Source organism: Eptesicus fuscus, chromosome 17 (genome assembly GCF_027574615.1).
Source record: "Eptesicus fuscus isolate TK198812 chromosome 17, DD_ASM_mEF_20220401, whole genome shotgun sequence".
Taxonomy (NCBI): domain Eukaryota; kingdom Metazoa; phylum Chordata; class Mammalia; order Chiroptera; family Vespertilionidae; genus Eptesicus; species Eptesicus fuscus.
In genome coordinates this window covers 52,919,946-52,936,156 of record NC_072489.1, presented here as the reverse complement: position 1 = coordinate 52,936,156, position 16,211 = coordinate 52,919,946, and the positions used below count along the sequence as shown (strand labels likewise).

At 35.2% G+C, this 16,211-nt stretch overlaps 1 protein-coding gene across 1 annotated transcript in view; it reads right to left on the bottom strand.

Annotated features, from left to right (window-relative positions):
• Positions 1–16,211, bottom strand: part of ATRNL1 (attractin like 1) — a 449,173-nt gene that overhangs the window by 312,770 nt on the left and 120,192 nt on the right. Inside the window, exons 19-20 of the mRNA XM_054728743.1 lie at positions 14,350–14,487; positions 8,740–8,833 (exon numbers count right to left, since the gene is read on the bottom strand). Coding sequence (XP_054584718.1) covers positions 8,740–8,833; positions 14,350–14,487 — 232 coding nt within the window. The remainder of the gene's footprint in view (positions 1–8,739; positions 8,834–14,349; positions 14,488–16,211) is intronic.

Below are 16,211 nucleotides of genomic sequence, written 5' to 3'. Positions count from 1 at the left end.
TGATGTATGTATTGACTTTAAGAGCTCTGGTTACAAACCTAGTTTTCAATATGGAAATTATAGTTTTCCATATTCATTTTTGTTAATAATATTTAGTGTGGCCATAGTTGGTTTGACTGAGTGGTTAGAGCATCCTCCTGTGGACCAAAGGGTCCCAGGTTCGATTCTGGTCAAGGGCATGTACCTCGAATGCAGAGTTCCTCCCCGGCCCAGGCCCTGGTCAGGGCTCATGCAGGAGAAAATCAATCAATGTGTTTCACTCATATGGATGTTTCTCTCTGTCTCTTTCTCTCTCTTCTACTCTCTCTCAAAATCAATGGAAAAATATCCTCGGGTGAGGATCAATATAATAATAAGAATAATTCGTTTATTCAAATAATATAATATTATATTGGACTGGATTATCATAATATGCTTACCTTCAACATAATAAAATTTGTACAGATGATGTATTGTATAATTATGCACCTGAAACCTGTATAATTTTGTTAATCAGTGTCACCCCAAGAAATTTCATAAAAAAGGAAAAAAACAACAGAAAAAGAAAAAATAGAAGTGCATCAAACTGAAAGGTTTTCGCACAGCAAAGGAAACCATCAACAAAATAAGAAGAGAACCTACTGAATGGGAGAAGATGTCCGCCAATGACACATCCAATAAGGTGTAAATATCCAAATTTTATAAAGAACTCATACAACTCAACACCAAAAGCACAAAAAATCCAATTCAAAAATAGGCATAGAATCTGAATGGACATTTCTCCAAAGAGGACATAAAGATGGCCAACAGACATATGAAAAGATGCTTACCATCACTAATTACCAGGTAAATGCAAATTAAAACCACATTGAGATGTCACTTGACACCTGTCAGAATGGCTAACACCAATAAATCAACAAACAGACATTGGCAGGATGTAGAGAAAAGGCAACCCTGGTGCACTGTTGGTTGGACTGCAAACTGGTGCAAGCACTATAATAAACAGTGTGGAGATTCCTCAGAAAATTGACTCTATACTTTCAACTTGGCCAGTGTGAGGCGGAGGAGGGAAAACTGGAATCAAACTTTAAAACCCTTTTAGTATGTTTGCTCATTGAATAATACAGATAAAGCAATTCTGAACGAATTTTTAAGTGTATTCTATAGTAAAATTGAGCAAATGAGGAATGTGTTTATGTCATTGGGAGTCAGTGATTTACTGAGAAAGAACACACAATTACTGAAATGAAAAAGACGCAACAAAACCTTGTGGAGATGAATTGGAATTGGAAGTATGCACTTATGTGTATTTATTTGTGTACGTAAATAAATTATTATTCTCTAACTCTAATGAACAGGCCAGTAAGTAAGTGCACCTTGCAGCAATGAGCATGTAGCACAAAGGTACTGATCTCTATTATGAGTGATTCTCCATTACAAGGTACCAGAGCTCTATCAAAACAAAACAAAAAAAAAGGGCTAGGGGAGAGCTGATGATTCTGGGTTTGAATCAGGACAGATATAATGTGTTCACTAAGTGATGGGAGCATGTCACAAAAACATAAGAGCCAGCTTGAAGTAGTTCCATGGCCAAATCTGGGACAGTTTGAGTGCCAAATAATTAAGTATAGCAGTGAATTACAAACCATTAGGGAAAATGAGAATGCATGCGTTCATAGCAATAATGAATAAATGGTGGAGAAGGGAGAGCTCTTGCTTACAGCACAACTCTGAGCACTGATTCATAAATGCAGAGAAAGTACGGAAGTTGGTAATCATCATAGTAAAGTCTGAGAGCAGGTAAGAATAATCCATTTTCCTTTTCATAACAAATGTCATGTCCAATCAGATTAATCTGTCTCAAGTTTAACTCACTCAGAAAGGACAAGAAGAAAGAGGGAACGAAAGAATTCAGGTCTACTTGTCATCTCTAATCAATATCCAAGACCTCATTTACTAGTAAAGTAAATGCATTCTAATAGCAGAGTCAGCGCCCATAGAAACGTATCTTCATTACAAGGGATGAAATAAATGAAATCCCAAATAAATGTGTAAATTTGTAAATGCATGTATAAATGTATCACTTATACCCAATGCTGTGCTTTGCAGACAAATGATCTTCCCATCTCATTTTCCACAGGCAGAAAAAAATTGATAAAACCATTTAAGCTAATCTATTATAAGTATAATCAGCTGATATATTGAAATGTTTAGCACAGTCATTATAGATTTTCATGTAACCCAAAAAATAAAGTGATCTGAAATCAAGATTGTCATAATCTTCAATTTCACTGTAGACTTCTTAAATAAATGCAAGTTAAAATATCAGAATGGAGGACCTCACAAACAACTATTTTCAACAAAAAGAGAAAACAGTATTATAAACAAAGGAAATTCTAAAATCTTTTGTAAGGCAATTTTGCATATTTAAATGTAAAATTATCAGAATAAACAATGTTTTAAACTGTGTTTCATCCTATAATAAACCACTGTTTAGTAACACAAAAGTAAAATTTCTTTCTAGTGTGTTTTTCAGAAAAGTCTTATTTTGCATTGTTGAAATTATTTGGCCCATTCGAGAAAAATATTCTCTTTCAAAGCCTGGAGAGTCCCTTTATAGTTTGAAAACACTTAATGTGTTACATAAATATTTTGTACACATATAGACAATTCAGTGAATAAAGTAACAGCAAGTGGACATATTTGTACTAATTATCTAATTCTAAGTAACAGATTTATTGACTTTTATCAGCACATCTATTATCTCACAGTTTTCATGGGTCAGAAGTCTGGGATAGTTGTGTTCAGAGACTCACTGGGATACAATGCAGCTTTTTGGCTGGAGCGGGGTTCTCTGTGCAGCAGCCATCAAGGTGTCAGCTGGGGCTGGGTTCTCATCAGAGGCTTAACCGGGGATGTACCTACTTCTAAGCTCCCTCAGGTTGATGGCAGAATTTTTTCCTTGCAGCTATAGAACTGAGAGCCTTTGTTTCTTATTATTGGCTGGAGGATGCCTTAAGCTCCACTTCTTTAAGACAGAAAGGGAAAGTTTTTAGAGCAAGTCTCCTTAGCAAGACACAGACTTAAAGTATATTCATGAAAGTGACATACTATCACCTTTATCATATAAGGTAACATAACCATAGACTTGCTATTCCATCACCTTTGCCAATTTTCTGTTTTAGAAGCAAGCCACAAGTTCTGCCCATACTCAAGTAAAGGATACGACAGCATGAGAAGCAGAAGGCAGAGATCAGTGGTAGTCACCTTAGGGTCTGTTCACCATATTTGTATTGTGTGTAAAATGTTTATTATAAAATATATCAAAGTCTTTATTTGAGATATGAACATTACTAATCTAACTCACATTATAAATAATTTGAGGAATTAAATTACTTCATCAAATTCAAGTTCAGATCATATTAAAAATGTGAAGGGAAAAGTGTAGATATAAATAAATTAATTTTCACTATAAGTTACATTACTATTTCTGATATGTAAGCTAAGTAATGTTTTTAAAATTCAGAATCCTTCTATATAACGATTAGATACAAACATTAAAAGCCTTCTGAAGTCTTCTGCGTGGTTTAATTAAAAAGACAACTTCAAAGTATTTCTGTGTCTAAGCAAAGAGATAATCATTCTCTATTCTCACTAAGCAAACTAAGCAAAAAGCTTAGTTTAGGAAACAAATTTAGGCTGAAATATTTAGTAGGGAGTTTGAAAGGGTAAATATTGTCACCTAAAATAATGATTATCATTTATATGAATGATCACATTACATTATAAATACCACTTTAAATTATATAATTCATGTTTCTAAGTGTTAAAATAAGGCATTACATTTTGTTCCTACTGATTTAAGTATATATATATATATATATATATATATATATATATGAACATGTATTTTATCATGGGACATAATTTTTCTACTCAGAAACTGAAAAAGGAGGGAATACATCTAATTGCACAATTTTGAAATATCATGACAGATTATTTAAAGCAGCTGAGAATCAAACAGATTTGTGTTTTTATCAGAAATTATGAAATTTATACACAAGATAAAACAACTGCTTTTGCTTTGTTTTTCTTCTAAAGAAACCCATAAAAATAAGATGATATAATATTAACAAAAATATATTAGAGTACACCAGTATCAATAGCAATACCATATATCCAAGGCAACTTATCATAAAAACCAATAAAAATTCAGACATGAAGGTACGACAAATCCTCAAATAGTTTAGGAGGTACAGGTTCTAAAATTAATAAGGCTGTATAGATTTCAGAATCCAGTAACAGTAAGTTTAAGAAAACTAAAAAGAGTAGATTTTTATTTTTTAATATGTAAAAGCATTGGAGAGCAAAAAAGTGAAAAAATTACCAAGCCAGGATGCAGAGAATGGGATCCCAGGTTACTGGCAGATCCCTGTATCCCTGATTATGGATGAAAATAGTATTTGGCAGGAAAAAGGACTAGCATCTAGGCCAGTGATGGGCAACCTTTTGAGCTTGGTGTGTCAAACTTCGCCAAAAAACTGAGCATAACTCGGGTAGTGTGTCACTTTGAGGAAAAAACATTATTTCGCAAATGTTTCATCCTCAGGAGCAGCAAATGTTTCATCCTTGTGTCATCAGAAATGGCTATGCGTGTCAGTGCTGACACGCGTGTCATAGGTTCACCATCACTGATCTAGGCCCACAAAGGTTGGTGAGCTAAGCAACAAAGACTAATCTTAGGAGTAAGGACACGAGAAGTCCTTCAAGAGACAGAGCTCTAACCTGAACCATCCTTATTTTACTACTGCCCTCAGGCACACAGCAGAATCCAATTCCCGTTGGAAAATATTCCATTCAAGGTCTCAAACTATCTGCAAATCAATTTTGCAAATATAGCAATCCAGTACAAAAAAATAAAAAAATAACCAGGGCTGGGAACTGATAATAAAGCAAGAACAGGAGCCAGCAGAAACAAAGGCTCATGTAAATAAAGCCATGGGAATTAGATATTATCTGGGGAAAAACATGGGCTCTGAAATAACTTTTTTATATGGAAGAAGATAATGAACAAGATTAAAAACATGACTAAAAAACTAGAACTATAAAAGACAATTAGAAACTATAATAAACTTAAGACTTTGGTTTAAAAAACTAAACACTATAAAAGCAATAAAATGAAATTGCAATAACCAAAATTATTGCTTTTGTAGAGGGCACACGTTTGGTCTTCCTAAAATGAAAAAGGCAATGGTATCATCCTCTGCCTTCCTGCACAACCAAAAACAAGTAACAAAGGCTATAAGTAACAAAAATAGATCAAAATAGGTAAAAATCTCAGATATTGCTGACAAAAAGTAAAGTAAGGAGGAAAAAAATAGCACCTCAAAAGTAAACAATATTCATAGAAAATACTACTTCACTCATTGTATATTTATACTAGAGTTCATATTTTCATTAAATTTGTTTTTAGTTACCATTTTTGAGTTAACACTGTGTTTCAGGCCAGGGCTAGAGTAAGAACTTCCATTATCCTGGGAAAATGAATAATTGGTGCCCCTTTAAATGAATATCTGTATCCCATATCGCCCCACCCACAAAACACACTCTTATACCACAAAACACACTCAAAACACATTCTTAAAAAGTTCTTCAATTTTTCCAGGAGCAGCTGGTGGATGTCACTGGGAAAATTAAAACTTCTAAAAATGGTGTGAACGCCACTATTTCTGTAGCTGTCAGGAGCTTCACCCTCTGTTGAGAGCACACTTGAACCCTGATTTATTAGCCACCTCAGCTGAACTCTTAAGATTCCAGATATTTTATTCCGGATAAGCTAGTCCTCATGTCCCGTCTCTCTCTGAAATCTTGTTTCTCTTTAGATTTTAAGCCATTTGGTTACCTTGTCATCTCAATTCATCCAATGCTCTCAAGAAAATTCATAAATTTGTCGTTTGCCAAGCTTTTATTTCTTTCATTGTAAGGGCAGAATTGAAGCTCTTTCCAGCTCGCTACATCCTTGAGCAAAACTGGAAATTCTATAACCATGTTCATTCTCAATTTTGCTTCATTGTTTACTATATTCTCTACCCAGAACAACTGAACTCCTCCCTCAAGTTCCAGCTCATATGTCCTCTACTCAAACTTCCCTTATCCCCAGAAGATGAACTATTCCCTCCCTTTTTAGTACTTCTTCAATTCTTTTTTCATTCCATTTCATTAAATAAACTTATTGAACACTGGGATTATGCTATTCATGCAATGGTCCCCAAAGAATTTCACTGCAATAAAGGATACAGGCAAATACACAGATGATGCAAGGGACAGATTAACAAAATAGGAAGAGAACCAATTTCAGTTTGGAAAAATACACAAGAATATGTGATGTCCAACTACATATTTAAAGCTGAGCAGAAATTATCTTGAGAAGAGAGAAGGGCTGATAAGCATTTCAAATCACTAAAGTACGAAATTAGTATATTTTGGCTTGTGTCCCCACTGCTAGCTTGAAAAATACTTTAAGCAAAAACCCTGTGTTATTAATCTTCATTAATAGTGCCAAGCACTCATTTAATCATTGTTTGCTGAGATGAATAACTAGCTTTGCTTTCTAACAAGAGCATTTTGTAAGCACACTATAGGAAATAACTGCTTTAGGAATAATGGCCCTATCTTTCATTGTCCCACACTCAAAAGCTAAATAAATAAAACAAAAAATTAATGAAATTGTATCTACAAAATACTCTTTAAAAATTAGTAGTCCAATTTTCCCTCTGCTTATAAAAACTCATACAGTACATAAGAACTAGGGTAAATGTAATTCCATCATTCAGAACTAAATGATTTACTCTTCAGTATTTCATACATATACCAAACCCTGTAACTCCGTTATATCTAAACTTATAAACCCATAAGTTCAATGAATTAAAATGCTGCTCTCTCATCTGGAGAAAAAATAATGTTATTAAAGTGCTACATCGCATCAGAGATAATAATTATTGTGGATGGCTATATCATTGATGCAGAAGTGCAGGACAAATTCAAAATGTCAGTGCTCATCTTCATGCTGGGATCTCAGAAATAAAACAGAACACTTGTTGCTTATGATCAGGACCTGTCACATAATTCATGGCGGAGGGGGCTGAGAGGAAAGCAGAGAGTAGTGTAAAATGAAAACGCAGGACTCTTGTTAAAAATTTATTAAGAATTTCGATATGGCCTGGCCAGCATGGCTCAGTGGTTGAGTGTCAACCTATGAACCAGGAGGTCACAGTTTAGATTCCCGGTCTGGAACATGCACTGGTTGCAGGCTCGATCCCCAATAGGGGGTGTGCAGGAGGCAGCCGATCCATGATTCTCTCATCATGGATGTTTCTCTCTCTCTCTCTCTCTCTCTCTCTCTCTCTCTCTCTCTCTCTCTCCCCCTCTCTCTCTCTCTCTCTCTCTCTCTCTCTCTCTCTCTCTCTCTCTCTCTCTCTCTCTCCCCCCCCCCCTTGCCTCTTTGAAATTAATAAAAATATATTTAAAACAAGAAGAATTTCAATATGGCATCAGCAGAGCATTAAAGCAAGCATGACGGCCGTGGGAGCATGAAGCCCTGTGCAAAGGCAGAGGCCACCTGCCCCTGCCGTGGGCTCTGCTTGTAGCAGGAGCTGTGAGGCACCTGAGGCTCCCTTCTTTCATCGAGCACAGGACTGATTTCATCCCACTGGTAAGGAGACCAAAATCGCCTTCCTTAACAAGAACTTCCCTATAATCTTATGCTCTGGCCTCATTTTTGAGTTTAGAAACTATGGAGAAGAAATAAAATTGGTTCTGCTCATCTTCTCTGAACTTGAAAACCTATGATACCACAGTAACTAGCCAAAGACATAATCATCTAACTTGAAATGTTTAGGATAATTCTACAGCTAAAAATATATTTCTTCTCGATAAAAACAAAATAATCATTTTCTTTGGTTAATAGACTTCCTTGGGTATGATTTTTTTATACATTCCTAGTTTTGGAAAATCTTTTATTAATGTTTTATAACTATATTATAGTTGGCATTTGTGGTTTCTGTCAAATATAGTGCACTTATCTATAATCTATAATATAAACATAAATATTTGCATATATATACTTCAAAATTATAAAAACACTTTTAACATATGATGTATATTAAGAATAAAAAGGAAAAACATGAAACAATTGCTTCTTAAAGTTATCTGGGGGAGGGGAATAAATCTTGAGAAAACAAATTATAAAAACACAATAACCATTCATAAAACTACTGAGAGTACAGTAACAACAAAAGTTTCTGTCTACTGACATAGAGGGGAAAAGATGAGTATAAGAAACCACTTGAAAGGCTTAAAGTATTATAAATATCAGGATTAATAATGAAAGATGCAAAGGAAAGGTATAAAAACATTGGATTTGAGTTACTTAATGAGATACAAAGGAAAATTATAAAGATGGCAATGCCGATTTTACATATAACTTGAGTTTTCCAGAAAAAAATAAGAATGTTTCTTCTTTTTAGAGAGATAAAAATACAAACATAGTCTATGGACTCTGTTTTAAATCCTCCACAAAACTGTCATTTTCAAAGGCTTAACTTTTTATTAGAATTGATAGAACCCAGGTAAACATAGCTTACAATAATACTGGTCACTTAACTAGCACAACACTAAACTTAAAAAGGGAAAAACCTACAAAAATTAGTTCTTCAGCACAAATTCAACCCACAAAAGTTCCAAAAAATCATCTTTACTCACAGTTGGCACTGATCACCTTTTATCCCTTTGGTTGTGCAGAAACATTTTCCTGTGTGCATGTGGCAGATATTTGCATGGCCGCTGCATGTACAAGCTGCAAAGTCAAAACCAAAATGATACTGAATATTCTCCATCACAAACGTGCATCACATTTCCGGGAAGGTTTCATTACCTTACTTTCATGCCATGGATTTTCCCTTGCCATCCAAAAACGAGGGGTTACTATATAAGCTATTTTTTAAGTAAAGGGAAGTAAATTCACTTATTTAAAATGCTTGTGAAACTCTTTTAAGTCCTTGGGGTATATGTGGATCTCAGTATTTTTCTCATTCTTCTTTGTGCTTCTTTCCACTTCTACTTGGGATATCTACTCGGCAAAACGGGTCTCAAACAGCACAAGAGCGTTGGAGTCAAGCAGACTGGCTTCAAAAGGTGCATCTGTAATCCCTAGATATGTGCCCTGGGAAATGTATTTTTAACCTCTCTAGGCTTAGTTTCTCCATCTGCAAAAGGAACTAAGGACACGAGCCCCAAGGATTCATGTGAGCATTAAATGAGGGAATGTATTTTAAAATACCTAACACATATCAAGCACTTAATAAAATGCATTATTTCCACTATTCTTTCTGCAACAATAAAAATAGTTATAGGTTGTATAAAAAAGCATGTCTATTTACTTGCCCCCAATATCATCCTTTTACACTTCTGAGATCATTCCCCATTTTAGCTTTCCATAACTAACTGAAACATAACATAGTATAAGAGTTCAACACAGTGGATTCAGTTCATATGAACTTATTTCATTTCCTTACTTTGAATTTCTTGTTAAAGAGCAGAGTTCCAGTCATTTAGGACACAGACCTCACACTTTAGTGTGCCCAATATCCAAAGAATTGGAAGGTGCTAGTTACCACATGTCCCCTCCTCCTTTTCTTCATGAGAGCAGCATTCAAATACTGTCCCCCACGTTCTCTTACTGACACCAATGCTATCAAGTATCTGATCTAGGCTCCAACTCATCCTCCCGTCCAGAGACATAGTCTATCTTTAGTGACCACGTCACTAGCCCTTTTAAAATCCTTTAACGAGAAATACCGTGCTCCTGGGCAGTTGAGCCATCCTATTGACAAAAATGAAATAATGTGGTCTGATCCTGATTCACATACAAATATAAAATTCATTGGCTTTGATTAAAGTGTAAAGTATTCTAGAACACTAAGTTTCTTGCTAATTGTTTCAGATTATTTGCTTTAAAAAATCGACAATTAATATAAATACACATACCCCTGCACACAGAAAAATAAATTCATATTAAGTAGATTTTTAAGAACCTGTTTTCTTTTTCTAGAAGAAATTTCTACATAAAAGTGAGTTCTTCTTTATAATGAATATTTAAATAAATAATTTTCCTTTAGAATTGTAGAATTAACTATGGAAACACAAGTGTGAGAATGACAGAAATGAATGACAAGGTATAGAAATGCAAGGAAGAAAAAAAAAACGATCATCAAGCAATAGCAAGCCATGGACATGGAGAGATACTGATACATGCATGCAACTTCATAAGCAGTGAATGAAGGTTCCATGATATCTCTTCATGTTAACTTGCAGAGTTTCATATTAATACTGCCCTGTAACTGGAGAGCATTATGCTAAGCGAAATAAGCCAGTCAGAGAAAGATAAATATCACATGATCTCACTAATTTATGGAATATAATGAACAACATAAACTGATAAACAAAAATAGATCCAGAGACAGAGAAGCATGGATCAGACTGTCAAACCTCAGAGGGAAGGTAGGGGAGGATGAGGGTAAGGGGGAGAGATCAACCAAAGGACTTATATGCATGCATATAAGCCTAACCAATGGACACAGACAACAGGGGGGTGAAGGCCTGGGGCGGGGGGGGGGGGGGGAGTGGGGTGGGGGGCAATGGGGCGATAAGGACACATATGTAATACCTTAATCAATAAAGAAAAAAAATACTGCCCTGTATTCAGAACTTCACTAAAAACATCATGTACATTAATATTTTAAAACTTGGATGAACCTTTTATTTATCCTTTAAGGCAGTACTGGAAATAGTTAATACAGAGTTTTTTAAAAGAATTATCATCGTATAGGAGCTTTAATAATTCCTAAGACAAAAAAAAATTGTATTAAAAGACCTCTTAATGTGAGTTCATTTTGAGAGAACTCCCTTGTGGTGCTGTACTTCAGGCTAAAATGGCACAAATGTATTTTAAATTCAATTGTTTAAAATTTATGCTTCATGACAGTGTTGAAATTGTTCTGTTGTTGTCAGCATGTGAGGTTATCTTTTTATGCTGAATAAGCACCTATGAAATCGTCATGCAGTGGCCTTTTGTTTGGTGAATTTTATATGACAATTTTATAGCCAAGACACACACAAGAGGGCCATTACGTGGTCACACGATATTTCTGTTCCCCTATAATATAAAGTTGCAATATCAACTTATTACCAAAACTAAACAAACAGGGGAAAAAATGATATAAGGGTTATTCAACACTGTTAAAAGTTGAAGTCAAAGTTGACTTTAAGTCGGGATGGAAAGTAGAAGTCTGTGCCAATCACAAAGAGGCAGGGGGATTTGAGGAAGGGAGCGGGTGTCAGCAAGGTGCTAACCTCCGCCATGGCAAAGTTTCCCAGCCCCCAAAGGTTTAAGGACTGTGTCTCTAGCAGTTCTTCTAAAAGGCGTCTAGTAGGAAAAGTCACAATCTGCATCTTCGAATGGCCAAAAGCAAAGGTCATCCTGAAATACCTGACCCAGTGTCAATGTCAAAGTTCACATAGGCTCGTTCTTCTTGTACTCGTCATTCCTTCTGTGAGAACCCAAAGGATGAAAGAACTTGAAAAGATGAAGCAAGGAAAACCTAGGGCGACTGAGCATCTGAGAGGAGTACTTCACCAAGGAAAACAAAGGATTTCAAAAACAAGTATAGAGGGAGGACAACCTAGCTAAAAATATCAGAGCGAGAGATTCAAATCAAAATGACAATGAGGTACCATCTCACACCTGTCAGAATGGCTATCATCAACAAATCCACAAACGACACGTGCTGGCGAGGATGTGGAGAAAAAGGAACCCTCGTGCACTGCTGGTGGGAATGCAGATGGGTGCAGCCACTGTGGAGAACAGTATGGAGTTTCCTCAAAAAATTAAAAATGGAACTCCCATTTGACCCAGTGATCCCACTTCTAGGAATATATCACAAGAAATCAGAAACACCAATCAGAAAGGATAGATGCACCCCTATGTTCAGAGTGGCACAATTCACCATAGGTAAGATTTGGAAACAGCCTAAGTGCCCATCAGCAGATGAGTGAATTAAAAAACTGTGGTACATCTACACAATGGAATACTATGCTGCTATAAAAAAGAAAGAATTCTTACCATTCGCAACAGCATGGATGGCCATGGAGAGCATTATGCTAAGCGAAATAAGCCAGTCGGAGAAAGATAAATACATATGATCTCACTCATTTGTGGAATATAATGATCAACACACACTGATGAACAAAAACAGATCCAGAGACAGAGAAGCATCAGTCAGATGCTCAAAACCTCAGAGGGAAGGCAGGAGAGGATAGGAGGGGAGGATAAGAGATCAACCAAAGGACTTGTATGCATGCACATAAGCAAAACCAATGGACACAGACAGTAGGGGGATGAGGGCATATGCTGGGGGGAGGGAGTGACGGGGGAGAGATCAATGGGGGGGAAAAGGAGATATATGTAATACTTTAAACAATAAAAAATTTGAATTTAAAAAAAATATCAGAGCAGCTAGGCAATGGAGTTTCTTTTTAATCAAGCAGTTCTGCATGATTTAAAAAGGTTTTATTGGTTTCTTAATATGATTAAATTTATATAAAAATGCTATTCTGAGCAGAATCTTTGTGGAAAGGATAACTTCATGGTTATGCCATATTCTAAATATCTGTGTGTAATTATGTAATTGTTCATTTAATGGCCTCTCTCTGGGATATATAAAACCTCAGGTTGGCTTTTCTCTGACACACAGGATGATAATGTGTGCAGAGAAAATGCAAACTTTTAATTTTGTTCTGTCAAAATAACTAATAAAACCAAGATTTCCACGTCAAGTGATTTTCATTTATCTACATCTCTAGATTATTCAGGTCACTGCTCCCAGTTTGAGAGAATTAAACTTCTTACTTTTATATTAGAAAATGCTCAAATTCATTTGCTTATAAATTTTCTGCTTCTATGAACAATCTGCAATATGTGAGAAGAGTTTAATAAGAAAAAAATGCCCCATCCTAGTAGAGAGAAAGAAAAGTTAGTCTTCCTTTATACTACCCTCTAGCCTCAGAGAACACCTGTGTCATAGCCTAGCGTGTTTATTCAGGCATTAAACATGTCTGTAACAGTCTGCTATGGACAGATATTCTTAATATGCTATAGTCTGGGCAGTTTTATTGACTGGAAGGATGAGCCCATCATTCCCCATGTTTCTTAACCCCGAGTGCAATTAGAGTCACTTGCGAAGCCTTTAAAAAGAACCAATGCCCAAGAATCACCCTACAACCCCAACCCAGATACTGACTTCATTCTTTTAGGGAATGGCCCAGACATCCGTATTTGTTACAAGATGACCAGGTAGTTTCAATATGAAGGTAGTGTTAAAAATTGTATCTACACCAAGATAAAGCCCAAATCTCTCCTTAAAGATTCTTCATTATTTCATAGCCAGCAAATGAGACCCTTCTGTGGAAATTATATAGGCAATCTCCATTTAGAAAAAGTAGATAAATAATCTAAGGGACAAAGATCAATCTAGAGATTAAAAGGATTACCAAAAATCACAACATAACAGGAAAATTTTTAAGGAAAGACCAAAACTTCTTTTAAATGTAGGAGGAAAGCAGCAGCAGGATAGAGAGGAAAACAGAGAAATGTAGGTCTGAGTGAGTAAAAACGTGAAGATAACAGCGTCCTTAAATGTTCTCCTAACGTGCTTCAATTCCTATTACAAGTGCCTAAACTATGAATGATCTCATTTGATCTTTACAACAACCCAATGAAGTATTATCATCTTCCTTCACATAGGAGGACAAGGAGGTACTGAGGAGTTATGGTAATGAGCCGTCATATATTTAAACAGGGGTAGAGCTGGGATTTCATTCCAGGATTGATTCTCTACACATTATGTCATACTATCACCATGTCCAAAAACACCCACCAACCTTACCTGATATAAGGCATAGACAAACCCTTAATTATTTTATTGCTAAAGTCAAAGTGGTAAGTTACTATTAAAAAACAAACTGTCAGCAGTGATTACTTTTGAATAGGGAGGTATATAGGTCATTTTTAACTTATCTGTATTTGATAAATTTCGTATAATGAACAGAATTCATTTTGAAATAACAAAAATAAAATTTTTAAAGTATATCACAGAATTTTTATATATTACATTCCAAGATATTGACACGATGGAAAATTTTCCTTTTTTAAAAATATTTTTTCCACAACAGGCATGTTTCTCAATTTTCTTTTCTCTAGTAAACACACACACACACACACACACACGCACACTGAAGTAAATAAAAACGAATTACCTGTACACTGTCCTCCATTGGTAGGATCTCCATAATAACCTGGCATGCAGTCTTGACACTGCTTTCCTGTGGTCAGATTTTTACACTGCTCGCACACATTATTATTGATGCAAGTGCTATGTCCATTACACTGGCAAGCTGAAGAAAAGAGTAAAATATATATATATAACAATACCAAGTATTATATCAAGACAAAGAATTTATTTTAAAAATCTGAATGTTAGCAAAGTCCAACGGACATTTCCCAAGTTGTTTTAATGTATAACATATGTGGCTCAAAATATCAATGCAGAACAATTATACAATAAATTCTATTTAGAAATGTTGCCTTATACTCTGTAAAATGTGCGAGTTAGAGATAAATTGAAACATAAAAGTTATAGCTAAGCAGGAAATACTTTTAAACATATTCCCAAAAGATTCATGTGAATATTGTCTATGAAGTTACATAAACAAAAGTCTGAATAATACAGCTTTGATTAAAAGTGTTAAGATTCACCTTAATTATACTTACACATAACAAAGAATCGATTAATATAGAAAACTGTGTGGTAATAGGTTCTTACTTCAAGTACATATATATGGAAGATTAGCAAAAATAGTACTTTTAAATTAATTTGCATACATTTTTAGCTTCTTTGGGCAAGAAAAGGTTCAAGGCCTAATTGAAAATTTATGTGAATGTGATTTGAAGAAATTAAGAAAACAATTTCATTTACAATAGCATCGGGAAGAATGAAATACTTAGAAATATTTAGCTGAAGACATGTGAGACTTGTATGTTGAAAACTACAAAACAGAATCAGATTTAAAGCATAAGTTTTTTTTGTTTTCATAATATGAGAGATTTATTATGTTTTCATATTAATATTTACTAGAAACCTTTAGTGACTATTTGGAGGGTAATACTGACTTAATTTGGTAACTGTCTAAACATCCTCCTCATTGTCACCTTCATAATCATTTTCATCATGATTACAACTGAGACAGCATTTAACTGAGCTCCTCTCACTTTTAGGCAGGAAAGCCAATGTTCAGGCGATTCCGACTGTTTGACGAAGGCGTGTATTCTGATTAGTCAGTTTACATATTGCATCAGTTTTGAAATATTATAAATATCATCTCACTGTCATATAGCATACTAGGTGATATACATGAATTATACCTTTAATCCTCACAACAATTCTATGTAGAAGGTACTATTTCTAGGATCATTTCTAAGATAAGGAAGCCTGGGCAGTTAAGCAACTACTCCAATCACACAGCTAATCAATGGCAGAAAGAAATACATAATCAGATGTATGAATCAAAAGACCAGACATTAAACACTATACTTCTTCTATGTGGAAAATTTGGAAATGAAAGGGAAATCCCCAGAGTCTAGCATAATGTCATCAACATCAGTTAACATCAGAGTGAAGAAATACACCCACATAAAGAGTGAAAACCAAATACCTATATCTTACAAAATTTTTCAGAGGCATAACTCTTATGATTCCCACTGAAACTTGACAGCAAAAACAAAAATCTGGGTAAGGTAACAACTACACAAATAAAACTAGAAAGTAGGGACCTGTGATCCCTCTGGAAATTGAAAGAGGACGCCTCGTATAATGTACTCACTGTCCCTTTCCAAAAGGGAGACATTCTGAAGGCAGATCTGGGCCATGCGCCAATCAAGAAGCATCATTACTTGCATGCCTCCATACAGCTGCTGGAAGTGAGCTACAAGGATGTCTAATGTTTATGTAGTGAATATACCACATAGAGAGCTGGTATGTTTTAGACCTAACTGCAAGCTAAATTTCCAGAAAAAAAGAACAGTCATTGCCATAGCTTGTAATTAATACAGTAGCAAAGGC